At 47.2% G+C, this 23,785-nt stretch overlaps 9 protein-coding genes across 9 annotated transcripts; 4 read left to right on the top strand and 5 right to left on the bottom strand.

Moving 5' to 3' along the window:
- The first annotated feature begins 2,587 nt into the window (after positions 1-2,587).
- Positions 2,588-4,594, top strand: POJ06DRAFT_257992 (iron permease FTR1/Fip1/EfeU). The gene is made up of 3 exons (XM_056188214.1): positions 2,588-2,979; positions 3,122-3,927; positions 3,984-4,594. Exons 1-3 carry the CDS (start codon positions 2,945-2,947, stop codon positions 4,235-4,237), a joined length of 1,095 nt encoding a protein of 364 aa, XP_056042229.1. The 5' UTR covers positions 2,588-2,944; the 3' UTR covers positions 4,238-4,594.
- Positions 4,595-5,005: 411 nt separating this feature from the next.
- Positions 5,006-6,580, top strand: POJ06DRAFT_212997 (iron permease FTR1/Fip1/EfeU). The gene is made up of 3 exons (XM_056185474.1): positions 5,006-5,266; positions 5,321-6,120; positions 6,187-6,580. Exons 1-3 carry the CDS (start codon positions 5,229-5,231, stop codon positions 6,381-6,383), a joined length of 1,035 nt encoding a protein of 344 aa, XP_056042228.1. The 5' UTR covers positions 5,006-5,228; the 3' UTR covers positions 6,384-6,580.
- A 287-nt stretch (positions 6,581-6,867) lies between these two features.
- POJ06DRAFT_269857 (N2227-like protein-domain-containing protein) lies at positions 6,868-8,263 on the bottom strand (the record flags this gene model as incomplete). The annotated part of the gene is made up of 5 exons (XM_056189404.1): positions 6,868-7,444; positions 7,496-7,562; positions 7,612-7,679; positions 7,729-8,103; positions 8,166-8,263. The coding sequence occupies 5 exons, from the start codon at positions 8,261-8,263 to the stop codon at positions 6,868-6,870; spliced, it is 1,185 nt and encodes a 394-aa protein (XP_056042227.1).
- A 2,045-nt stretch (positions 8,264-10,308) lies between these two features.
- Positions 10,309-11,188, bottom strand: POJ06DRAFT_269856 (uncharacterized protein; the record flags this gene model as incomplete). Its single annotated transcript, XM_056189403.1, has 2 exons — positions 10,309-10,701; positions 10,940-11,188. 2 exons carry the CDS (start codon positions 11,186-11,188, stop codon positions 10,309-10,311), a joined length of 642 nt encoding a protein of 213 aa, XP_056042226.1.
- A 785-nt stretch (positions 11,189-11,973) lies between these two features.
- Positions 11,974-13,433, bottom strand: POJ06DRAFT_141914 (uncharacterized protein). Its single transcript, XM_056184527.1, has one exon. It carries the CDS (start codon positions 13,141-13,143, stop codon positions 12,193-12,195), a length of 951 nt encoding a protein of 316 aa, XP_056042225.1. The 5' UTR covers positions 13,144-13,433; the 3' UTR covers positions 11,974-12,192.
- A 1,351-nt stretch (positions 13,434-14,784) lies between these two features.
- Positions 14,785-16,267, top strand: POJ06DRAFT_142004 (uncharacterized protein). The gene is made up of 3 exons (XM_056184528.1): positions 14,785-15,207; positions 15,265-15,938; positions 15,992-16,267. Exons 1-3 carry the CDS (start codon positions 15,040-15,042, stop codon positions 16,188-16,190), a joined length of 1,041 nt encoding a protein of 346 aa, XP_056042224.1. The 5' UTR covers positions 14,785-15,039; the 3' UTR covers positions 16,191-16,267.
- A 2,389-nt stretch (positions 16,268-18,656) lies between these two features.
- Positions 18,657-20,582, top strand: POJ06DRAFT_141769 (uncharacterized protein). The gene is made up of 3 exons (XM_056184526.1): positions 18,657-19,054; positions 19,108-19,314; positions 19,375-20,582. The coding sequence occupies exons 1-3, from the start codon at positions 18,945-18,947 to the stop codon at positions 20,390-20,392; spliced, it is 1,335 nt and encodes a 444-aa protein (XP_056042223.1). The 5' UTR covers positions 18,657-18,944; the 3' UTR covers positions 20,393-20,582.
- A 1-nt stretch (position 20,583) lies between these two features.
- Positions 20,584-21,302, bottom strand: POJ06DRAFT_141677 (uncharacterized protein). Its single transcript, XM_056184525.1, has one exon. It carries the CDS (start codon positions 21,073-21,075, stop codon positions 20,632-20,634), a length of 444 nt encoding a protein of 147 aa, XP_056042222.1. The 5' UTR covers positions 21,076-21,302; the 3' UTR covers positions 20,584-20,631.
- Positions 21,303-21,704: 402 nt separating this feature from the next.
- On the bottom strand, positions 21,705-23,465 carry POJ06DRAFT_239642 (Poly(A) polymerase central domain-containing protein; the record flags this gene model as incomplete). Its single annotated transcript, XM_056186051.1, has 3 exons — positions 21,705-22,765; positions 22,820-23,334; positions 23,395-23,465. The coding sequence occupies 3 exons, from the start codon at positions 23,463-23,465 to the stop codon at positions 21,705-21,707; spliced, it is 1,647 nt and encodes a 548-aa protein (XP_056042221.1).
- Positions 23,466-23,785: the final 320 nt, after the last annotated feature.

Here is a 23,785-nt window from a genome sequence, read left to right as displayed (position 1 = left end):
GCCAAAAAGACCTGCGCAAGTATTCGCGCCGCGTGGTTTGCGGCTCTCGCGTTAACGATTCCAAGTACGGATTGGGCAACAAAATTACACGTGGGGCCGAACTAATGTCGGGCTGTATGATAAATATGCGAGCAGATGTTGATTTGATGTGAACAATATTTGGAGAGGACACAATTTCAGCATATACCAAGATGAATATCACCAAGGGGGGAGTAAGCGGGCATATGCAAGGGTACTACGCTTCAATATTGTGATATAAATTTAGACACGTTTCAAGTAGTGAACTGTCCAGAGTTGGCGGTCATATTTGCTGTTATAGCAGAATGCCTCAATACTATTGTTATATGCTGGTTGAGAATTTCCCTCAACATCCGCTACAACGCAGCTGTTTCGGCGCCGCGAAGTCTCGTTTAGTCGATGACTGTAACCGTCAAGCGACTATCGCTCAATTATAATTTCATCATCCGAGCCTGAACGATTCTTGCAGCCCAAAAAGCAATAACAGAGGGCCACGGCTGAAGGGCGGCTGCTTACGAAGACACATTCAGGGTCGAGACCGCCGGCCGGCTGAGCCGCGCAGCGTGGGTACAAAATCAAAAATTTTCAGCCATAGTTTAGCACACAAGCCAAGTAACTTGCCATATCCGCGTGTAAATAATGTTATGGGGCTTGTAAAGTCTGTAATCAAACCGTTCATCATGTGCGGTAATATGATGACAAGTGCTATTACGATCTGCTCTTCAAGTACAGAATATACGAGACTGAAAAGTAAACGATCACAAATCCCACGCTCCTCCGATCGTCAGAGACTATTTGGTCTGAAAATCAGCAGTGCTAGGCGCAAGATCAGACCTACTAATCACAAATGTCACCCCGCTAGCAATCGCCACGCACAGCTATAGTGTGCGTGCAGTTATAGTGTGCATTAAATAGTAGTCGCATAAATGATAAATGCGGATGAGCTTAGATTATTGCGATTAGGGGGGTCCTCAATCTTCGTCGACACTCATCACTCCATATAACAGAGACTTATTTGGGCTCCACGTCGCTTTGCAATACTGGGGTTATACGTCCATCATTGCATGCAGTTACGACAGAAAATGACATAGAATTGATTGGATGAAGATGGTTTATTTGTCACCGTTTACGGGGGTGTCATTTAACTATTAGTCGTAGTTATAGCGGCTAATGTTTGTAGTTCAGGAATTGTACTCATAGTTACCATGGCGCGCTCTTGATTTGGCATTTGTCTAGAACAATGCGAATCGTCTTGTCATTTCAACTCCGTGAACTTGGCGGAGGTCGGCATGGCCGATAGCGGCCAGGCAAACCTCCGTGATCAAGGTTAGGATCGTACTCGATAACTTCGGTTAGAATACATAGGCGTATTGTACTATTTAATTATGTAGATGGATTAGATATATGCACGGTCTAGGCTTAACTGCATTCGTTCGAGACCAATACAAGCCAATCGTCACCACCGGCGGGTCCCGCCTATCACACTTGGCCAGTCGACAAAAATTCGACAACAAAATGAACAATTATTTGGAATGCAAGTCATGTCAATAGACAGACAGGGCTCTCTAAATATCATACACGTCAGATGCTCTCGCGCAGACGAAAGACGTCGGTGACAAACCCAATAAACATTGGACACGCGACCACTTTGCCACATGCGCCACAGGCATTGCACATCACACTTGGCCACAGTAAACACGTTAGATTGCATGCAATGTTTTTAAACCTGGAGCCGGACCAGGGCGGCCGTTTGCGCAAGTCCATGGTATCGACCGCCGTGTCGCTAATGGGTCTGCATTGTGCGAGACAGTTGCCGCCAGTAACTGGCACGCGATGATTATTAGTTAATTTCAAGCGTTCTCACACAGGCCAGGCTGCTCGAGTCCTGGCTGGATTCTGTGCGTAGCGAGACATGCAACGCGAGAGGACATGGGATAATTTCATAAAATATGTGCCACACGGTAATCTAGAGTACGCCCGCATGGAGACGGAATAATGTTCGCGATCGATCGATAAGACAAGTGGCTGGGTGAAGGGCTGTTCCAGAGTCGAGGCCTGGATTGGGGGAAAACCCGGTTTAGAGTTGGGAGTTGTCTAACGATAAGGATGGGCTAGGCCCGAAGCGGGTCTCGGCCTCGGACTCGTGTCAGGGCTCCTGTTTAGGCTGTAGTCAGGTGGTGGCACTGCGCATCATATGGCAACTACCTAGTTTAAGATCTCATACGCTTGTAAAATGTGCGTGCCGTAGATATGGAAGCGCAGTTAGATGATTCGTAAGAGCCGAGGAGGGAGTTGGCGGGGCATGAGCAGAAGTGCTAAAAAATCTGATTAATTTGACTGCAAGAATGTGCAGGCTAGACAAGGGTTTGGAAGATAATCAGGCAGAAATCAGATTATTATTTCCGCTTCGCATCAGATATCGGCTCGCTCGATTCAGCCAAAACGAGCTTTTCGTGCGGTGGCGTACCGGATTTTGGATTTTAGCGTTGTGTACCGAGAGCCACGATGGCGTCGACTGGCCGAGAAGCCAATGGCCCGCTTCTACTGTCCCAAACAGAACGGCCAGACTGTCCACGACTCAGGCCGTCTCTTGCTTTTCTCGCACTCTTCCTCCCACCAATAATCTCTACCAAAGTCAGTCGGCTGCGATACGAACGACACAAGCGACCAGGTTCGATCGAATTCAGGCAAGAGTGGGCACTGTCTGGTTGCTGGTCGCAGATTTTCTCATTGTTTACTGCTCGGAGTCTCTTATATTCTTGGCTCCTGCCCCGTCTGGCCTTGTCTCTCGCCAAGTAGTCCCTCGTCTTTGCTCACCCTCACTCTCACACTCGCGCTCTCGTCTCTTATACTCTCTGACCCGGGCTGCCCCACTTGTATTGTCTGCGTCACGAAATTGACTGCGCTGTTGCGTGAAACATCCACCATGGTGCAGATTTTCGACGTCTCCGTCTTCTTCATGTGAGTACCTATACGAATACACAAAGTATCGGACTTGCCTTGTTCGAGAAGCTGATACCGAACATGCTCAACCGTGTTCTGTGGTTTTACTGCTGCATGTTGGTTTTACTGCTACTGGTTCACTCCGCTAACCATCCGCCAGTGTCTTCCGAGAAACCCTCGAAGCCTCGGTCGTCATCTCGGTCATGCTGGCGTTCATTAAGCAGGGCGTTGGTAAATCAGCTGACGATCCGACTATATCTAAAAAACTTGTACGGCATGTTTGGGTCGGTTCGGCAATCGGATTTGCAATCTGTCTGGTAATTGGGGGCACTTTCATTGCTGTTTGGTACACTCTTGGAACCGATGCTTGGGGCGCGTCCGAAGATATATGGGAAGGTGTGTTGAGCATTGTCGCGGCAATCATTATTTCTGTTATCGGTCTTGCCATGCTCAGGCTCAACAAGATGAAGGAGAAATGGCGTGTCAAGCTCTCCAAGGCTCTCGACGATTCCACGCTACATGGCAAAGGTCGGTTCCGTCGGTTCAGCCGCAAGTACGCCATGGGTATTCTTCCTTTCATCACCATTCTCCGCGAGGGTATCGAGGCCATTGTCTTTGTAGGCGGTGTCGCCCTCAGCTCACCCGCAAAAGCTTTCCCACTTCCCGTAGTCTGCGGCTTGATCGCTGGCGGCGGTATCGGTTTCATAATGTACAAGGGCGGTGATATCATGAAAATCCAGTATTTTTTGATTGTAGCGACCTGCTTCCTCTACATTGTCGCGTCAGGTCTTTTCTCCAAGGCAGTCTGGTTCCTCGAGAATTATCAGTGGTCCAAGGCTGTTGGCGGCGATGTCGCAGAAGAAGGCGATGGTCCTGGTTCGTACGACATCCGCAAGAGTGTGTGGCACGTTAACTGCTGCAACGGACAGACCAGTGGTGGCTGGATGATTTTCAATGCTATTTTTGGTATGTGTTATTCTGTGTCTAAGCTCCAAGTTCTGACTCTGACATTGCATTCACAGGCTGGCAAAACTCCGCGACGTACGGTTCCGTCCTTGCGTACAATCTGTACTGGGTCACGCTTATGGTAGCCGTTATGCTTATGATTTTCCAGGAAAAGCACGGGTATTATCCCTTCCTGAAGTCCTGGACAGAAAAGCGCAAAGCCGCTAAACTTGCAAAGAAAGAGAAGAAGCAGCTCGAGTCTATGAGTCAGGAATCAGACAGTCGCGATGGGGATAGCGAGACCAAAGAAGTGTCTGTCACTGTTGTGTAAATGGGTATCGGTGTTGATTTCAACTTATGTTTCTTTTGGTTTAAAGTATTACATTGCGCTTTGGTTGTTTCGTTTTCTTGGTTGGCTCTGTTTGGAATTGATCATACCATTAGTTGGCAAAGTTCGGTGGAAGATCTGCAGGGGACCTGTACTTATTAGATTCATGCGCGGTATCTGAGTACCTCGCACTAATGTATAATCTATCATCTATGCATCTATGGATGTCAATACTTTCTGATACAGTAACTAAACCCATATCGACAGGGGCTGGTGGGTTAGGCTCAGATCAGCAACAGGTCTGGTCGGTCATCTCAGTGGTATCACCCACATCGGGCTAGGGTAAATGGAGTTCACTCGGGCACGGGTTGGGATTCGACGGAGGAAGAACCTACACTTGTCGCACATCGATAAAGAGGCTCACATTGAACGGTGGATTTGAGAATAATAATATTAGATTCTAAGATAGTTGATAACACGGCATTCAAGGGAGTTTCGATTAACAACGGGTCGAATGCATCTTTAATGTATACCTGCGCTGATTTAGACATCCGAGCAACGCCTACCCTACCCAGGCCGAACCAATTCGATTGACCTGAACCGGTAGAAAACATTCACACGAGTTCTGATCTTGGCATGCCTGGGAAAGACTTGGCCAGGCATTGAATAATTCCGACCCAGAAGGTACGACAGACAGTCCCGCGGGTCCACATATGTGGGTCGGAATATAACCGCTGCCGAGACGGGAGGTGCAAAACACAACTTCCTCCACATAAACTCAATTTTCGAGCAGAACCGACCATCTCAATCAATGCTCCTGGCCAGACTCAGCGTGTGCGTATCGGCCGTCGGGCCTGGACAGGGCCACTCATATTTCTTACTTGCGGCCGACAAATGGCCGGTCTTGTTTTATCTCCCGCGGTGCGCCCCATTCTCTCGTTCATCAGTCTGGCTTAGTTGTCCCCATTCAAATTCCGCGGTGTAGGTAATAGCCATGGTTAACGAGGTCTTCAATGTGTCTGTCTTCTTCATGTGAGTCTCTTTACGTTGATTCCAAAAACTGTGAATTGGCCTGACCAGTCTCAGTCTCTTCAGAGAAACTGTCGAGGCCTCGATCATCATCTCAGTCCTCCTCGCCTTCCTCAAACAGGGTATTGGCCGTTCATCTGAGGACCCGAATCTACACAAGAAACTAGTTCGGCAAGTCTGGTTTGGAGCTGCGCTTGGATTGCTTCTGTGTTTGATTCTAGGTGGTGCATTTATCGGGGCGTGGTATGGTCTCGGCAAGAATGTCTGGGGCTCGTCCGAGGACATTTGGGAAGGCGTGTTTTCTCTTGTTGCCGGCATTATTATCTCTATCATGGGACTTGCACTTTTAAGAGTAAATAAGATGAAGGAGAAATGGCGTGTCAAGATCGCGCGGGCACTCGAGAAGGGCAACGGCAAAAAAGCTGCCCGCAAGTTCACAACAAAGTACGCCATGGCTATTCTCCCGTTCATCACCGTTCTTCGTGAAGGTATCGAGGCTATTGTTTTCACCGGCGGCGTGTCGCTTTCGGCACCAGCAAAGGCATTCCCACTTCCAGTCATCTGCGGCATTCTTGCTGGCTCGGCGGTCGGTTATATCATTTACAAGGGCGGCAGCTACATGAGGATGCAAATCTTCTTGATTGTCTCGACTTGCTTCCTTTACCTCGTTGCGGCTGGTATCATGTCCCGCGCGGTTTGGTACTTTGAAATGTACATATTCGCCAAGGCCGTCGGCGGTGACGTTGCGGAAACTGGATCTGGTCCCGGTTCGTATGATATTCGCAGCAGCGTGTGGCACGTCAACTGCTGCAATCCTAACATTGACGGCGGCTGGATGATCTTCCAGGCGCTATTTGGTAAGTCCTTCTCAGTCAGACTCTTAGTGATGATGTTTAAAACATTATTCCCTGACGATTTTCTAGGCTGGCAAAATTCTGCCACTTACGGCTCAGTGCTCATGTACAATATCTACTGGATCGCGGTCATGGTCGGCGTCGTCGCTCTATTGTACTACGAAAAGAAAGGTCACTACCCGTTCATGAAGCCTAAGGCGAAGCCGGCGGCTTCGCCTGTCGCTCTCTCGGAGCCGATCCCCTCAAAGGAGACCGAATCAGTCTAACCGTTCCGTCCTTTGATTCCATTTGTTGCCGTATTGGCTGCTTTATAGGGCATGCCATGGATTTGTTTTATTAGTATACTAATTATTTCTGTATAATCATTGTTAGTACGGCATGTTTATAAATGTGATTCGTTAGGTTTGCAACATCGAGCATTGTGTTGAGGTTAATTTTGAAGCAATTAATAATTATAATACTGTCATTTGAGTTGGTACTTGGTTTTGAACCAGGCATTCAATGCGCATGGGGTTAGGGCTAAAATCGGAAATTAGACCTTAACCTTACATCGAGCTGCAACCTTAGATGCATCTGATAAAACTATGGCACTGATGATGCAATCAGATAATTTACACTTCTTTATCAGATCCTTCTCGATGGCGAGTTTCCCGTTATGATTTGGTAGGTAATTTACAGGGATGCGTTCGATTAGGTTCTTCCGTTACTTTATTATCCGCATTTATCTGTGAGCTCTTGGAAGTCGGCAATCTAGTCGCCAGACTTCCTCTTCCTAGCCACCCAAAACACAGAATCAAAAAACCAGTTTCCCATACCACGTTCATCGGCCGCATAAGTTGTCTTGATCCCGGTCTCCAGCTTTTCAAACACAAACCCGCAATTTTCGATTACAGAAATCAAGTAGTCGAGTGGCAACTCGATGCTAACACCATCTTGTCTATCCGCGTCATTTGGTACCGCCACGCCACTAGCATTTTGCTCTTCTTCAAAATGATAGAGGAGCGGACCGAAATTAATCCAGTAGCCGGTTCCGTCCGAATTTTTCAACCCTTGCGATATGACGTCGATGTACTCTAGCACATTGTGTGCCGTATCCAGGAAGAACACTGTTGTGATGACGTCCCATTTATCTGCTTCATCTTCTATATTGGCGTAGATGTCCGTGAACGAGCCGGCTGTGAAGGAGAAGTTGGACGCCGTGCTGATATGGAAAGTTGCTGGACATTTGTCAGGAATTCGGATTGCGCGTATTTGATTTGCCGCTGTTGAGGTGTGTGAGAAGGTGTGAAGGAAAGGGTAGATTGTGAATTGTTTTTCGGATGTCGTACTGTGTCGTGTTAGCGAAGGCTACATCGGCCGTCGACTAAAAAGTCCTTACTGGTTTAACAGGAAGTTCGAGAGAATTAGCATATGGAAGGAAAACTCGTTTCCCTGAGACACATATCCTACCGAGAATTAGTGTCAGTACGTCACTGTAATAGTTGCCGCAATCACCTTCACATGCAATGTCATATGCAAGCCTTCCGAGTCCTGCGCCGGGAACTAACACCCGCACCTCCGACCTGTCTTAAAAATTAACAACTGGAGAAACCTGATCCCTAGATTACTAACCTTCTCTCTCGATTGTACAAGTTATTAAGTTCTAGTATTACCCTTCCGTAACACACTTCTCGTTCAGCAGCCCCCTCCGCGCTCCAATCCCGGTAAATCTGCTTAACCGAGCTCCTCGTCTGCTCTAGCTGAAACGACGTCGCGCCTTCCCATTCCCGTAGATCCTGTGGTGCTTCAAACTCATTCGCTCCATACCGGGCTACTAACTTTAAAAACTCGGCATTATATTCAATAGCGCGATCAACAGCCGCTAAATGATCGGAGTAAAACGGGGTGAGCAAGTCACGATGTCGTGAGGAGAGCCGCGATAGCGCGGCCAGACGGGGCTTGGTTAGGTTATAGTGCGCAGCTTTACCATAGACGAGAAACGAATTACTGGTTACCGCGGAACATTGTCAGTACAAGAATGTCGCGCTCCTGGGGGAGGTGGTGCTTACAGCGTAGATGTGAGCGCTCTTTGCTCGAGGACTTCTTCGGTTTCGGGTTGTACATCGAGTGGTCCGTTGTGTTCCGCCATACTGACACTTTCTTCCATTGTTCTAGTGTACTGTGTTATCTAGAGAGCACACAACCCAAGAATCATTGACGATGGGTTGATCGCGTTCTATATGTTGAGAGATCAAAGAAGTCAAGGATACTAGTCTAGGACGCGAAACCCTTTGAGACGTCTGTCTGCTGTGACCCCTCGCAACGCGCACCAATATTGAGACTCCTAGACCTGACGCCGAAGAGTCCGACTGGAGGTCATGTTACTTAGATCAGAAGGTAGAGCTTAAATGAAGACATCGTGGAAATGAGATCTGATTTTGTAATGGATAATTGCAGCACAGAGCGGCTGCCAGTCTTAAACGGTACAGGAGCAACTGTGGGCAAGGGTTAGTTCATTAACGGGTTGTAGAATCTGAAATGCATTGCCCAAATATATGCATACTTTTGGCATGAATCTCCCATTTGCAATATTAACGCGGCTGCCTAATAGAGTCGTCGAAGGTCGCTGATCGTCCGTGGGTGCTTTGTGCCGGTGGAGGCATCCATCATTTAAGCAGCCGGAGCAAGACTGCGATTATTGGGGTTCGGAGCCACTTCGGTTCGAAGTCATAAATGCCAGCTTGCCTCCTTTGTAACATCTATAGGACTGCGTTCCTCTAGTAACAATCTCTTGTGACAAAGTAACATAAAACTGCAGCAAGATATATGAATACAACTGCTGGGATATTGAATCAACTAAGCAATGATACTTGGATTTAGTCCCGATGGATTTTAGAATTTTAGAATATTGCTAGCAGTATCCCTGAAATCAGTGCTGAACTAGGCAATTAATTAGAACATACCAGTTAATTGATGCTGCATCTAACATCCTAAATTTCTCAAGAATCTTGTCGATGTAGATGTACCTCTCTTGAGAAAGCACCAATTTGCCGATCTACCTGTCGTACTGGACCCGAATACCTAGAAAAATCTTGAGCTCATTTCACAGCCATAAGAGTATGAGCGAGTCTTTTAGAGAATCCAAGACTAACTCAATAGAATGCAGTTAAACGTATCTTAAAGTATCTCAAGGGTAACATATCTAAGTCTCATCTACAACTGCAGTGTCATATTGCCAGATCTCAGAACGATCTACCACGGACTATGTCTTAAGAGCACCGTTACTATGTCTTAAGGGCACCGTCAGGTCTGAGGTCTCAGCAGCTGGAGGTCCACTAGACCGAACACCGTGGCTAAGTCAACATCAGAGTACCACTGTCGTGGCGCTAGGTGCGGCTACAAAAAGAAGCGATTGTCTCAACCAAACGGTTCAGTAAAGGATTTACCCTAACCTATACTACTAAACCCACAGGTTCAGCAAATCTGATCGAAACCGCTGAACCAAGCCTTTGAACCTCTTTGAACTTTTGAGTCGCAAATCACCATACCCTAACCTTCAACTAGACTACACGCGTCTTCGGATGTGAAGTTCCATCTTCTACTTACCGAAGTCCTACAGACTTTCTTAGAACAATACCACTCGCCACTGATTTTTACAGCGCCAATCGCCGCTTCTGCGCTTTGTCTATAGTGCGGCATTATTTTCAATGTCACCAAAAACACTAGAGAACGATTGAAGAGCGGGCTCCAAGCCTTGGTGCTGTCGCCCACAAATATCCACACGCCTGAGACGAGTGCTTCTGAGGCTAATGATATCTTCGACATCAACGATATTAGTGATAGTGAAGACTATCAGTTATCACTAACATCAGTATTCGATTCCGCCCATTCTGCTGGTTCTGCACACCTCCATCATTCCACGGCGCCTACGCCACCAACCGAGCCAGGAGCAGACACCGACGCTGTCCGCCAGATGCACTAAGTCTGGAGCAAATTGGCAAAGCCCCACGCCGGGTCGATGAACCGGGTAGAATATGTCGCAAGCGACCCTGCGACAGGGAACACGACCGCGAGCTCGCCGAGCGCGTGGACGACGACGTACAGCATGACTCCGATCAGGAGTCATTCTCACAACGCGCTCTTCACAAATCGCATATGAGTGCGAGATTGGCAATAAGCTCCTTATATTCATCAAGAACCTCTTTTGTGTTCCTAGTGGCCTGGCTGTGGAAGGGATAGCGTAGTGCGAAAGCGGGCAGAGATGTCATACATGTTGGCGTATGCAAGAGCAATGCTGATTGTAGCCTTGTATCCTGCCAGCATATTCTTAACTCCAGTAATATCTTCTACCATGTACCGCAACTTTAACCAGTCCCCGATACTGACTTGCTCATCGGTTGAATGCTCCGTAGATTCTGTGATTAATGCATTGAAGTCTGTGCAAGCGTCGCGACATCGATTAAGCGGTTGCTTAAGAAATTCCATGCTAACACCCATGGGATACACGATGACGATATCAAGAACGAAATGGACCAGGAAGTTCCGTTCTAAGATACCATCAATAGATAATCCCCAGTTACTCAACCACGCCGAAACAAATATACCCTAAATCGTTAAACACTGCTGTAATCTGTCAAAGTACTAGTGAGAATATTATTCTAGCACCGCTAATTCACCATACAGCGCTCTTGGGACGAGCAGGTGTGTACTGATCGGTTGCCGTAGCTGTAGAACGTGAGGGCAACCTCATTCCAGAAGCTATTTGCCGAACTTTCTCCTCACTTGCAAGGTTTTGGACAGCTAGTGGTAGCTTTTGTTGCTCTGGCTATCGTGTTCGACTTGCATTCCGTGACTTTGGTGACTTAGGTCGCTTGAGAATAGGAGAATTTGGTGTATCGGGGGTTTCAGTTGGGCCAATGCTTGACTTGAGCTTTTCCCGAAATGTCTTCTCTTCGGCTTCACGCTCCTTTGATGCAAAATAAGTATGAGGAGACATCGGATCGACAGGTGAAAGTGGAGTCACAACATCCTCCATTGTCTTTGGGAGCTTGTTGAGCTCTGACGATGGGAACGGTTTTGCCGCGACATACATGCTGCGTTCGGATTTATCAAAGCCTGCTGTCTGTCCAGTCCCAGATACTGTAGAATTCGGTTCCGAAATCAGCTTCGCCTGTGTGTTGACAACTAAAAGCTCTTTTTCTCCCCGGCCCAGTATTCCGATCACTTTCACCTCGCCGGCTTGAATTCCTAAGACTGCGCTTGTTCCTGCGTACACCGCCTCTTCCTCGATTCCGGTTCGATTCGCAAATACGACAATGATTTCGCCTCAAATCTCAGCCCGAATTAGAGGCTCTATCCGTGCAAGCCAATATGAGAGCGTTTCCATATCAGGGGTCTTTTGGGGGTCTGCTGTATGATCTCGGACCTTCACGACTAAGCCATGCCATGGACAGTATAACCAGGTTTGCTTGCTTGTGGAGAATATGATTGGCAAACTCCCAGGCGCGACCAGGCGCTCCATGGTGTTTCGAATTTATAAGGGCTGTGTAATATTAGCTTAGGTTAATCCATACCAGAGGAGAATTCTACTTCAAATCCATGCCTACAAGGTCGCGGTAGCTGAAGGTCAATCTTTTATGCACTATCACTCACGCTCGAATGATTTGGTCGGCCACTTACAAATCCCCATTGCAACATTTCCCAGCCCATCTATCTCTCCGTCAAAGAAGCCATCAGGACCCTCTAGAGCCCGTGTTTCGTAGGCGTAGTATAAAAATGATTTTCTGGTTGTTCTTGCCCATGAGTGATGTAATACCCGCCGTAGTGGGTTCTAACCTACAGTTACTAGTGCAGCCGTTTTCGACTTAGTGTGAACGTAATTTTCTCTACGGCGAATGGGGCCGATCAGAAAAAAATCGCAGGACACACCAGTCTTGTGTAATTCAGAGACTAAGCACAGTATGTCTGAGCACTAACGACCTTTGCCCCTGAAATCCAGGATGGTCGAGTGCGACATGTCCGCAAGCTCACCCTTGAAGATATGGTAATGTTATTTCCTTCTTCTGTGCCTTCCAAGGCCAACAACAAACCATCCACCTACGTTTCAATAGAAAGCGCAGTTAACGCATGTATCGCCGAGTCACTTGTCCGGGAGCCATCCCAAACAGTGACCAGTCGTGTGATCAAGCCCGTGCCATCTAATTCCAGTGCAGTAATCCCATTCCGCTCGGGCTGACCGGCAGTCTGCCACTCGTAGCCTCCTCCTCGGGCACTGCCGAGGACATGACGTAGGGTTGTGCCTGGACCATATGGCAGGTGGCCTAATGCCCGCTGTAGGTACCGGTTGATTGCTAGCTGCCCATCCTCCCTCGTACGTAAGGTATTGTCCTCGAAAACGGCGTCGTAACTGAACAGTGCCGTTGCAGCTTCGGCGTCACACTCCGAGAAGGCAGCATTGAGTTGACGAGCGACCCTGTTCATTTCGGGTGCTGCTCTCTCCCTCACGGCATCCAAGCCCAAATCGGTCGGGTACTGGTCATTCGCGCTGCGACCGTTGATAACGGGATTTCGCCGCCCGTCCCAGTAGTCGACCTGGCGGATGACTTTGCCGTCACGAAAGTCAACTGCTGAGACTTGACGAATCTCCGCCCCGAATAACCCTGGGGTATCAACGCTGTGCACCACGGCGCTAGTGGTGTCACCGAATATTTGCAGGGGATAAGAAGTAGCGTTCTTCGGCCAGGCCTCCATGAGCTCTGTGAAGACTTTCGCTGCCGCAGACCGCGAAGGCCATCCCTCACCAAGAGTGGCGTCGTAATACCCCACCTGAGTGGGATGGAAGAATTGCAGCCACAGATTTGGGCTATGGAGGCTCTTGGCGGTGAAGTAGCCCTGGAAGAATTGCGCGGCGCGCCATGAGGCGTGGCTAGTATCGACGATGTTAGGGTACAACTCGCCCACGACAGAGGCCGTCGCTGGCGCGGCCACCGTACTACCCAGCCACATCAAGCCTGCTATAGTAGCAGTACAGAAAGTATATCTGGTCATGGCCGAGTTCAAAAGTAAGAGGGGCTAAAATAGAAATACTGTAGTTCGAAAACCCGTAGCACAAAAGATAGGAAGCCTAGATAGATTAAAGTCAAGGAATGTGGTTCTAGGTTAAAGACAAGGAGGGTTATATAGTTAAGTGGTAAAATAGGCTAAATAGCAGTGGTAATAAGTAGAAATGACGTACTGTACATTTGTCATTGTAGATTTGTTATTTTTGTATCCTCAGTCACAGTAAGGCTAGCCCACACTAAGGGAAGCTTTGCTAATCTGACCGGTTGCAAAGTCCGGTCCCGACCCCTGGACCGAACCGGATTCTAGCGCTGACTCGAACCGGACCGGTTATTCGGTAGGCACTATTAGCTTGGACCGGACCAGTTTCTTCAACACAATACTCAAAACCGGACCGGTTTAGAGAAGACCGGTTTTTCTCACTATAGAAAAGTGATGTATGAAAACAGCAGCACCCATCAAAATGTTCTATTTCGATAACCCTAACCCTTGGGGTTAACCCCGAGACAGGAACCAATCGAGAAAACTGTGATTGTAGCGATGAATCTGGGGGTTGGTTTAACAAAGAATGTCGATACTAGAAATGCCCACCTGTATAATCAAGTAAATATCAAGTGCTTTCTAATTTTCTGGGGTTTCTTACTTACAAAACCGGTCCAACCGGTCCCCCGAGAATCCAGACCGGACCGAACTTGAGCGCTCGGACCGGACCGGTTCGTCATTTCAGACCCGGGACCGGTCAAAATCACGAACCGAACCGGTTTCCAACTGATATATTTGGCGGACCTTCATCATATGTTCGATCGGGATCCCAGTCCGGGATCCCAGTCCGCATCCCGACGTAGCTACCAGTACGTCCGTTTATCTCGCTTGGCGTACTAAGTATGCAAATCATACCAACAACTACTCCGTATGCCATTCTTAAGAAGAAATGGCAGAAATCAGTTGGCTGACGAATTATGTCAATACTCCTCTAGATCGAGGCACATCGGTGATATCGGAGACACGCATTTCCTGCTTTTTCCCAACGAGAATAGTAAAACTGTGCCTTTGTTGGTTGATGCATAGACTTGGCACGTTATCGAGGTCCGACTAGTCGCCCTATCTCCGATATTGACATATATTTTGATAGTCCGGTGGTCAATGTTAATGACACAAGATCCAAACTGGCTGTGTAATTGGTGGCGTACTCATCAAGATGAGTACCCGCGGATGGCTGCTGCGGCTAGGGATTACTTAGCAATCCCAGCTTCCGAAGTTGCAGTGGAAAGGTTGTTTAGTGCGGGGAGAGACTTGCTCGGTGTTCGGAGGCACTCCCTGATGGCCAACACCATGCGCATGTTGATGCTCATGGGAGACATGTACGATAAATGAGTTATTGTAAGACCATTAATTGTTGTGTTGCAGAGCGGCAGTAATAGTGTAAAATTGTGCCTGTAATGACAAGACTGTCTCCTTTGTCTCGGAGGAAGTATTGGGACATAACAAAAAGCTTGTCCAAACACAATCCATCCTGGGTTCCTACGTCTTCGACACGCACACGATCAATACATCCACTCAACTAATTAATTTATCTCGCGACGACGCCCTCCAACTTATTGCTACTGTCCCTTCTATCTCCAACATAACCGGTCGAAACCAAAGGTCACGCGTCTGCAGCTCGTCTTCTATGTGCAGACGTTATACCGTATTATGACGCGCTTCTCAATCGTTGTCTGCTTCCCTTGTTCAAGGTGACTAGATTCCTGCTCAACAATAGGCGCAAGCGGTAAGGCTCTCGTTCTTCGGAGTTGACCGGCGCTCTGTACTTGCACCGTTGTCGACCAAACTCGCGTGCAACCGCGCAGCTGTTCCACCCTACAACCTGTATAACACGAGCGAACCATGTCCGGTCCCGTGAATCCCGGGAACCGCGACGAGAGTGAGATCGCGGCTAGGCCTACGGTGCATCCGTTTGCGGCCTTGTCGCGTACGGTCGCGCGATCGCCTGTCGTGCTCAAGATCTTGCCTTTCAGAATTGGCACGGGACGGGATGGTGTCGTGCTTATCAAGGTGAGAGCTTAATGTGATGGTCTGAAGTTGGGGCTAATTGGCAACTACTCGGCGTAGGAATCGAGCATCGAGCTGTACAGCCTTGGGCTGTCGTCGAATTCACCAAATTCGGGTACGACTGAGATGGAGTACCAGTTCGATCTAGTGCACCGGACCCCGACTTTCGGCAAAATTGTGTCGTCAACTACTATTCCGTATACCGTGCTTCCATCCTCTGCTAGTTTGGTCGAATCGTCCGGTACTTTGAATGTGTCGATGCCTGATGAGCCTCGGCCACCGGTTCAGCATGATTTATCGCAGTATTCGACGTCGCCTATGCATATCGATCATCCCACATCCTCGTCCCAGCAGCGTTCACAGTCAATTCCAAGGTCAGGTGCGATAGAGCCCAGTCCTCGCCTTGGATCCGACACGTTAGTCTTAGTGACCCAAGACCGACACGCGCTATTTGTAACATGCGGAGACCAGGGTGAATTCATGATTGCCAAGATTATTGAGCTACGGGATATTATCGGGACGCTGACATACGACAGAGGATTACATGATGATGTGTCTAATATTGAACGGAAACGATACCGCGAGCAGGACCTAGATGAAAGCTATGATCAATCTAGCGACGATGATGACTATTCTATAAGTGACGTTTCGTCGATTTCGGATACAGATAGCACAGTGGAAGATATTGCGAGTCGGATTAAATCTCTGGGAAAAGACATTCAGGCGGATCGCTTGTAAGTTATCGATTAAAATTCTCCATGCGCGAAGAATTGCTAAGTAGTCATAGTGGCAATGCTCTTCTCGTCAGCTCATATCAGAACTTGTTTAAAATAATAGTACTGGGACAATCAGGGCCTGAAACGACTCGATATATAGCCAAATCTCACCAGTTAGAAGTTCATGGCGTCATCCTGCATCTCAAGTTCCTGTATACCGAAGATAATTTACGGAATTTTATCTTATTCGCTGTGTTTTTCATTGAGTAAGTGTGGCTATGGCGAGTCTTGGGCAGTGCTAACGACATACAGCGAGAGCGGTATAGCGAAATTAGGCATCTATGAGTGGCGGACATATCGGTCATTGCGGCAAATAGGAATGTACTGCACAATGCCTCTTCCAGGGACACTCCTTACACCGATTTTAATGGTGCCAATACGGCATGAGAGCAGTATAATATTCCTCACTGTGGGTAGCGCTCGAATTGTCGCACTGAATGTCGCTAACTATAGCCAAGGAGCTCGCTATCCACTGGATGCGGGCGAGTGACGTGATTTCTGCAAAGCTGACCCTGGCGAGTACGCCATTTCCACGAGAGAGTATGTTGTTTCTCTTCCCTACGTTCAGGAGCCATAGAAACGCCTAACGACAGACCATAGTCATGATGAACGCCCATTTGCCTACCGCATACTTTTATCCGTCATTCCCCCAGCCATCGAGGCTTAACAATATTCCAGCATTTGCATATATCATCTCTCACTCAGAAATAGCACATTTCCTCGACTATTTCTACGTTGCATTCGATAATGGCGATATTTACATTGTCGCCATATCATCTACTAACAGCTTGGAAATCGGATACTACACACGAATTTCAGGAACAATTGGACCAGCGTTCGTGGTTGTAGAGGGAGATTTCGTAACCGGCCGACAGGACTTAGTCTTCGCAGGTGGCGATATGAGCTCGGGTGGGATTTATACTGCAAGTTTCCATTGTTGATATCAATGTTTCGGAATTGCTAATAACGATAATAGGTCGACATCCCGCCCCCGACGCCGGCTTCCATACCGTCTCCAAATAAGACTGGCCTGCCTATCGACTTTTCAAAGCACGCTCAGATTTCTCGTCTGTCTCTTGAATTCTACAATTGGGCACCGGTGTTCGACTGTCACGTATTGAAAACGGCTGACCCGTTCCGAGACCGCTTATTTGTCACCTCTGGGTTCCAGAATGAGGGCGGCATCTCTCAAGTCAGATATGGGGTCGACGGACAGATCGTGGTTGGTGGCCCTAAATTTAAAGGGTACTTTCATCAAGTGTTTGGAAGGGCGAAACTGTACTAATAGAATGTTAAGTGCAACCGACATATTTGCATTCTCTCATGCCTCATATGGCGACCAGTTATTTTTCCTGCTATCGCTACCATGGCAATCGCGGCTACTTGCCTTAGACTCCTCCTTCTCTTCTCTTAAAGACATATCACAGTCATCAACCTTCCCACTTGATCTTTCCATGGCGACAATTGCAGCTCAGGTTCTTGCAGATGGCCGTGTTTTGCAAATTACCTCACAAAGAATAATAGTGGCAGATATTGTCAATAGTGCGATCGTAGTGGAATCTCCATTGGCGACCGGTGAGGAGTCCAGCTCCTCGTTATTTCAGTCACTAGCAGATGTCGACGATACAGGGACATTGGCCGCAGTATCGCAGCGTTATGAAGGAAGAGACGTAGTGTTCATGTACTCCATTTCTGGAATGGAAATTCGACGACTACCATCTTACATCTCGCTTGAGTCTGATTTATCGGTACTCAAACTTGCCACTGTCGATAAGCGGCAGGTATGCATAATCGGTACACATAAGCCGGCGCTATATATCTGCAACGTGGATACTAGACTCGGCTTATCTGGAACATCGGCGGTGGAAGGTAGGTCATTGTAGATGAGACGCTGACCGTGCCTGTCCATTAACTGTACTTAAGACGCCCTGCGAACTCAAGACGTTGGTATTCCTGAGTCCATCGTTACATGTACAACCAGTAACAAAAGCCAGACACGGGTATTAATAGGTCTTCGAAACGGAACGCTTTTAGCAGGTATTCTAGAGATCCAACCAGATTCAGATCCAAGCGAATGTGCTTTTACAGTTGCCATCAAGAAGAGTGTCAGACTGGGGATTATGCCGTTGAAGCTACAAGCGACTGCTAGTCCCGAATTGGTATATGTATTGTCAGATTTGCTTTGGCGAGCTGAGCTAGGGCATAGTGATCATAATTGGTTGCATGCCGAACAGGTCATCTTCGAAGATCTCCGAGATAAACCAATCACCGCATTCTGCCCACTGAATTTCTCGCCATTTACAAACACTCTCGTGTGTTTGCTGTCGAATCGGTTTACTGTCGTGGAGATCGGTGCAGATCCCATTGAATGCGTATCAAGTTGTAGCTTTTATACGGTATGGCAAGAATCACGGAGTGAGCGGTGAACCTGTGTTGACTATCGGAACTTTAGACAACTAAACGATTACTCTATCTCGATCATGTTCAAGCATTTGCGGTCTCGCGAGCTGGTACATTAGACCAACTACAGTTTGTGGATCCAGTGACGTATGCTCTCCGGACATTTCTTTGCCGTGTTATTGGTAACACATCTCGTATAGAAGAGTGGTGTTGAACAGCACACCTATTGGCACGATTTTAAGTTCTTCTGAAGAAGTCTACTGTCTATGCGGTAGGTATCCAGGACATGATAAGAGTATTATCTAATATTTCCTTTTTGCAGAATGGGAGATCGAGGTCAACGACAAAATCTACAGATACCTAGCACTAGGATCAGGTGCTGTGCGGCAGCAACTGTCATCGTCGACTCAACCCGCACAGCCGAGAGGAGACAGAGGCAAGCTGCGTATACTTCGCGTGCAGCGAGTGCCGGCGCCAGCTCAAACTCCGCCCACTGGACCTTCATCTCCATCTGCGCAACTCTCCTCACCGCCTATTTCCAGGTCTTCGTCCTCTGCATCGGTTATGTCCATGAGTTCTTCGGTTTCGCAGAGACCGCTGGAAGTCGATATCAAGAAGCAATTTGGTTGGAGTGCGCCGGAGGCTGTGTGGGCAATCACGCAGTTTCAGCAGTAGTAAGTCCTTCATTGGAGTTAGGGATTAGGGCCGCAATCTAATAAGGATGTAGTTCGTTAGCGTATGCCGCGGGTAGTAAGGTGTATTTGAAGACTCTAAATGTCGAGACATTGAAATTTGACCCTAATCCGGCAGAGATCACTATTCGGAGTCCGGCTGTGAACTTGTCGTCTGATGGCAATCTGATATACGCATCGACTCGAAATAATTCGATAGTTGTACTCGCATTCAGGAACAACGCCTTGGTATTCGTAGAAAGGTCTGTGTTACACGTATAAAGATTGTCATTTGAAGTGAAAGTGGCTAACATTCGAGGTAGTGATCCTCTTGCAAGGAGTATGCTGCACCATCAAGTTTATGCACACAACTTCGTCGTCGGCGCAGACAAAGATCGCGCAATTTTTGGTTTGTACGGTCATGATGAACGCCGTCATTTCTCCAACATGGGCATGCAATTCAAATTTGTCTTGCCGACAGCTGTTTCGCGTCTCCGTATAGGCAGATTTGTACCCGTTCGGGATCACCCTGATATCGATGATGGCGGACCGCACGTAGTCTTTCCAGCCGAAGGCGCGAGCATTCCGGATCCGGAGTTTGAGGATGTTATAGTTGCGGCGGGTATCAACGGAGCAGTGTTCGGTATCCGAATTCTTTCGCAGGAGGAATACGTAAAATTGAGCTACCACTTTCGCAGAGTCGTCCGTGAAATCTGTCGGCATTATCGCCGTCAACGACGAACTTTACATCGGGGACAGATCCTGTCAGAAAACAGACTGGACGCAGAGGGATATCCCCTTGAACTGGGACTAATACCGAAGGAATACGGGATTAGTCGAGTTCTGGTAGATTCTAACGTCCTCCCACACGGTCGCCGAGATTCGCAAACAGAGCGAGACAGCAGGAAGCGGAGGATATCAATTGATATGATCGAGATGCCTTCCGGTCAGTTGCCAGACCTTACATCCGCATGGAAATTTCCTTCCGAGGCTTCTGTTCGGTATATTGACGGCGACGTGTTTGTGTATCTCAATGATCTCTTCTTACACCTTCGCTCGCTTCGCGCGTCAAACATTGAACATATGAATTCACATTCCTCATCGACAGAGCTTCAGGATCCCAACATAGTACGCATGAATACTTCGCATCGAACGGACAACAGCGACGACGATAGTGCACGGAGCGAAAAAAGCGACGACAGTGACGGCGACGATAGCTTACGTAACGACAGCTCGGCACCGTCGCATTATTACCGGTTTGCGGTATCGATGGCTGACGATGAGTCGCATCTGCAATCACAGGAATGGATTAATCGTCTAGTCAACGGAATTGTACTATAACATACTGGAACACCTGCTTATGCATATTCAATTAATGGCTAGGCGAATGTATAATAGTAACGAACATGAGTTCGCAGTGATGGATGGAGCATTGGCAAATTAACGGAAATTCGGATTTTCCACTTCGTGTATTTTAGCGACGATGTCAAATATATGGGTTCAGTTCACTGACATACGAATTTCAATGTATTACGTCTTAAGATTAGATGTATACGAAATCTATTACCCGTTTCATACATTCAACTGTACAATAGATAAGACGTAAGACTAAAAGTACGTAGAAGTACGATACTAAAGATATCAAGACCTCGCTCCAAAAATTTCCAATAATGATATTGAAAAAGTACAAATCTACCATCCGCCATATAATTTACTGGACAACCAAAGATAAAAAATATGCAAAAAAAGGGAAAAAAAGAGAAGCAACCTACTTTCGAGGTGATATCACTGGAAAGATATTTAGCTTTCTTACCTGCACACACTATTGCGCCATCCTCCGCATTGCAGGACGATCCTGATTCGATTCTCACATCAAGGAAGTCAGATTCAGTCGCAATAGTAGCTAACAAGTGCAAGTGCAAATCGAGGACTACTTCATACGCTGTAGAAATTTTTTCCTTATTTCTTTCCATGTCCCCGAGTCCTTGGAACAGTATAAGTAAAGCAAAAGAAGTATCAAACATACAAAACTCAAAAAAATTGTCAATATAAAGCTCTAGGCGCAGGTGTCATAAAACAATATCGAAAATGCCGATATTAATAATACGCCGAAACCCATAGACCCAACGGTGAAGGCCAGTTAGTCCGTCATATAGATGATAGCGGTCAGAGCCACGATCTGAGTACCCAGGAAACTCATGTCTGAGATCGGAGCTGTATCAAACCACTATCGCACCCGGACGAAAATGAAAAATGCTTGTGAAATGTGCGTTAGTTGTCGACAAGACGGCACAAGGTCAAAACTTATCCTACCAATTGTGTTCTGCTGTGCTTGCAATCATGCCTGTATTGGTGCCGGACGTTGTCTTTTCTGATCAGATTCCTAATATGAAAAAAAATGCAAATCAAATGCAAATCACGGAATGACCCGTGATTTACCGAGCAACAGACCAAATATTAGTCCGCCATACAAAAGACTAACGTAACAAGACGTTCATTATCTGATTCCGATTGACTAGCAAGTCGCAACGAACCTCATACATGAACGCGTTTCGGCTGACGCACCTCTACATCAGCAAGCTTCCGCTTGGATTTCTTTTGTCGGACGGGACGGGCTTCGCCGTCACCAAATACATAGTCGGGCAGATTGAAACTAGGACTGGTCAGTACTGACATTAACAACAGACAACGGACAATAGGCACGGTACTTTCGAATATTTCGAACGCAAATGCAATTGATATCTTCGTCGTACTCAGGCCACGTCCGGCACATCTCGTAAAACTCTTTACACGGCCACTGAATGTCCAATTGCTTATGGCGAGCTAAGGCATATGTTAGTATCATACAACCCAGTTCAGATACAAACTCAATAATAGAGAAATGTAATGATTCCATCATACGATCTAAGTTGATTTCCAGTCCAATGAAAAAGGTAGTGGTGTAAACAACTAGCTTCTTGGCAGTAGTACCATCCACAACCTTATTTTCGGCGTCTCCGTTTGAAGTAACTTTGCCACCATGCTCTTTCTCCTCTGCCTTAACTGTTTTCACCAAATCCGCTTCTTTCGTGCTAGCGGTGGCAATCTGTTCACCATCCGCTACTCGCTTAGCTTCGTCCTCATCTGCACAATAGTGAACTTGATCAAACTCTTTGACGAACGGGTGTGCAAGTTCAATACTGTCAATCCATTCCAACTTTAGAACCAGTTGCCGCAACCTGCTCTCCACTAAACCTGACCATTTAAGTTGCTGCTCAGCAGTACCCTTGGATGACGCATACACAGCTAGGTAATATTTGTATCTGAGGAAGAAATCATGCTTAATGAACAGATCCGCCCATGGCCTCTTTCCAATCATAATCTCATCCATGAGCGAAGCCCCGCGCTTCAGTTCTGACATAATAACTTTTTGGGTAGAGGCGGAGATGTTGTGGGTGGCACACATAGACGGATAAGCAGGTGTGATAATTGGCATACGATGAGCGCGATCTGCTGGGTATAATTTCGGGTTCCAGACACGAACTTGAAGAGGTCCGTCCTCAATAGCCTTAAGCATTACCGGTTGAGGCCAACTCCACTTATTGAGGATATTAAAAAACTTGCTGATAATAGTTGCCGAGATTGCGTTGGGGTAGAGCTGGCATATGCGGGCTACTAACATGGCCCATGCGACACCACCTGGGAAACCCATAACGTTGGAATAGATAGCACGACCTGTATTGCAATTAGTAACATTTCTAAACAGATTATATGAATGAAGAACCATACGCTGTGCCCAAAGCTTAATGGCCCTCAAGGCATGCTTAAAGACAATGGCCTGTGGAACTAGGCGTAAAATCTCGTCAGTAACTCGCGTACCGTTGAGAGCGCGGAGATCTTTCTCGTCAAGATTCCGTAGTAAGTTCTTGTCGTCAAGTGTAAGCGAGAGAGGGATCTGGGGAATATCCAATCGAGCACAAATCAGGTCGACAGAGATGCTAGAAAACTTGATCTTGATGATAGGAACAAAGGCATCAGGAACACAAGCTATCTCCTCCAATTCCGGGCGTTTACGAAGCAGTTTCTCAAATACATCAAAGAAGTTTTCCCGAGTTACATGTTTTGGAACCACGACTAGTGTGTCAATATCTGAACCGGGACCGTACACACCAAGACGATACGATCCGAAAGTAAAAATCTTTCCTCCGGCATCTCGAGCCATTAGTTCAGACATATTTTTCTGTATACTGACAGACCTCACGAATTCCTCTGCCAGCGCTTGCAGCTTATTGAGGACCTCAATCCTGAGTAGCAAAATTAGATTTGATTCCAACGAATCTATCCAACACGTCCCTAGAACCTACCTCTTCTGCGACTCTTCTTCTGATTCGAAAGAACCTTGACGTTTTAACTCATCGATCAGCTTCTCGTTCATGGCGATCTCCGCCTCCGTTGGCGGCGCCGTCGATATCGGTGGTGTCACTCCATACGTCTTGGTGATTATGCTAGATGAATGTGTTAGTAAAACTTTCATCTTATAGATCTGGTACACCTATATGTGCAGACTAATCAGATATAGCAGACACTCGCGTCCAACCAGCGGCAGATATGGATTCCGCTAAACACTAGATAGGGCCACTCCTCCAACTTCCGTCGATTGTAGTACATAACATTTGAACAATTGCCAGGAGCACAAACTCACCTATTCATCTCTGCTAGCTTGCAATCAATCAGATTCTCTGCAGAATCACTCGC

This window comes from Lipomyces tetrasporus (assembly GCF_029532465.1).
Source record: "Lipomyces tetrasporus strain NRRL Y-64009 chromosome Unknown POJ06scaffold_8, whole genome shotgun sequence".
NCBI lineage: Eukaryota > Fungi > Ascomycota > Lipomycetes > Lipomycetales > Lipomycetaceae > Lipomyces > Lipomyces tetrasporus.
Note: the sequence above shows the minus strand (reverse complement) of the source record. Positions and strands in the feature narration are given on the sequence as shown.

Coding starts and splice junctions, on each gene's coding strand:
- POJ06DRAFT_141677 (XM_056184525.1), bottom strand. CDS start 21,075: ATGTTTGATACTTCTTTTGCTTTACTTATACTGTTCCAAGGACTCGGG.
- POJ06DRAFT_141769 (XM_056184526.1), top strand. CDS start 18,945: ATGTCCATGAGTTCTTCGGTTTCGCAGAGACCGCTGGAAGTCGATATC. Junction 19,055..19,107: donor ATCACGCAGTTTCAGCAGTA/GTAAGTCCTTCA, acceptor ATAAGGATGTAG/TTCGTTAGCGTATGCCGCGG. Junction 19,315..19,374: donor GCCTTGGTATTCGTAGAAAG/GTCTGTGTTACA, acceptor CATTCGAGGTAG/TGATCCTCTTGCAAGGAGTA.
- POJ06DRAFT_257992 (XM_056188214.1), top strand. CDS start 2,945: ATGGTGCAGATTTTCGACGTCTCCGTCTTCTTCAT. Junction 2,980..3,121: donor GACGTCTCCGTCTTCTTCAT/GTGAGTACCTAT, acceptor ACCATCCGCCAG/TGTCTTCCGAGAAACCCTCG. Junction 3,928..3,983: donor GATTTTCAATGCTATTTTTG/GTATGTGTTATT, acceptor TTGCATTCACAG/GCTGGCAAAACTCCGCGACG.
- POJ06DRAFT_212997 (XM_056185474.1), top strand. CDS start 5,229: ATGGTTAACGAGGTCTTCAATGTGTCTGTCTTCTTCAT. Junction 5,267..5,320: donor AATGTGTCTGTCTTCTTCAT/GTGAGTCTCTTT, acceptor GACCAGTCTCAG/TCTCTTCAGAGAAACTGTCG. Junction 6,121..6,186: donor GATCTTCCAGGCGCTATTTG/GTAAGTCCTTCT, acceptor ACGATTTTCTAG/GCTGGCAAAATTCTGCCACT.
- POJ06DRAFT_142004 (XM_056184528.1), top strand. CDS start 15,040: ATGTCCGGTCCCGTGAATCCCGGGAACCGCGACGAGAGTGAGATCGCG. Junction 15,208..15,264: donor ATGGTGTCGTGCTTATCAAG/GTGAGAGCTTAA, acceptor TACTCGGCGTAG/GAATCGAGCATCGAGCTGTA. Junction 15,939..15,991: donor GACATTCAGGCGGATCGCTT/GTAAGTTATCGA, acceptor AAGTAGTCATAG/TGGCAATGCTCTTCTCGTCA.
- POJ06DRAFT_141914 (XM_056184527.1), bottom strand. CDS start 13,143: ATGACCAGATATACTTTCTGTACTGCTACTATAGCAGGCTTGATGTGG.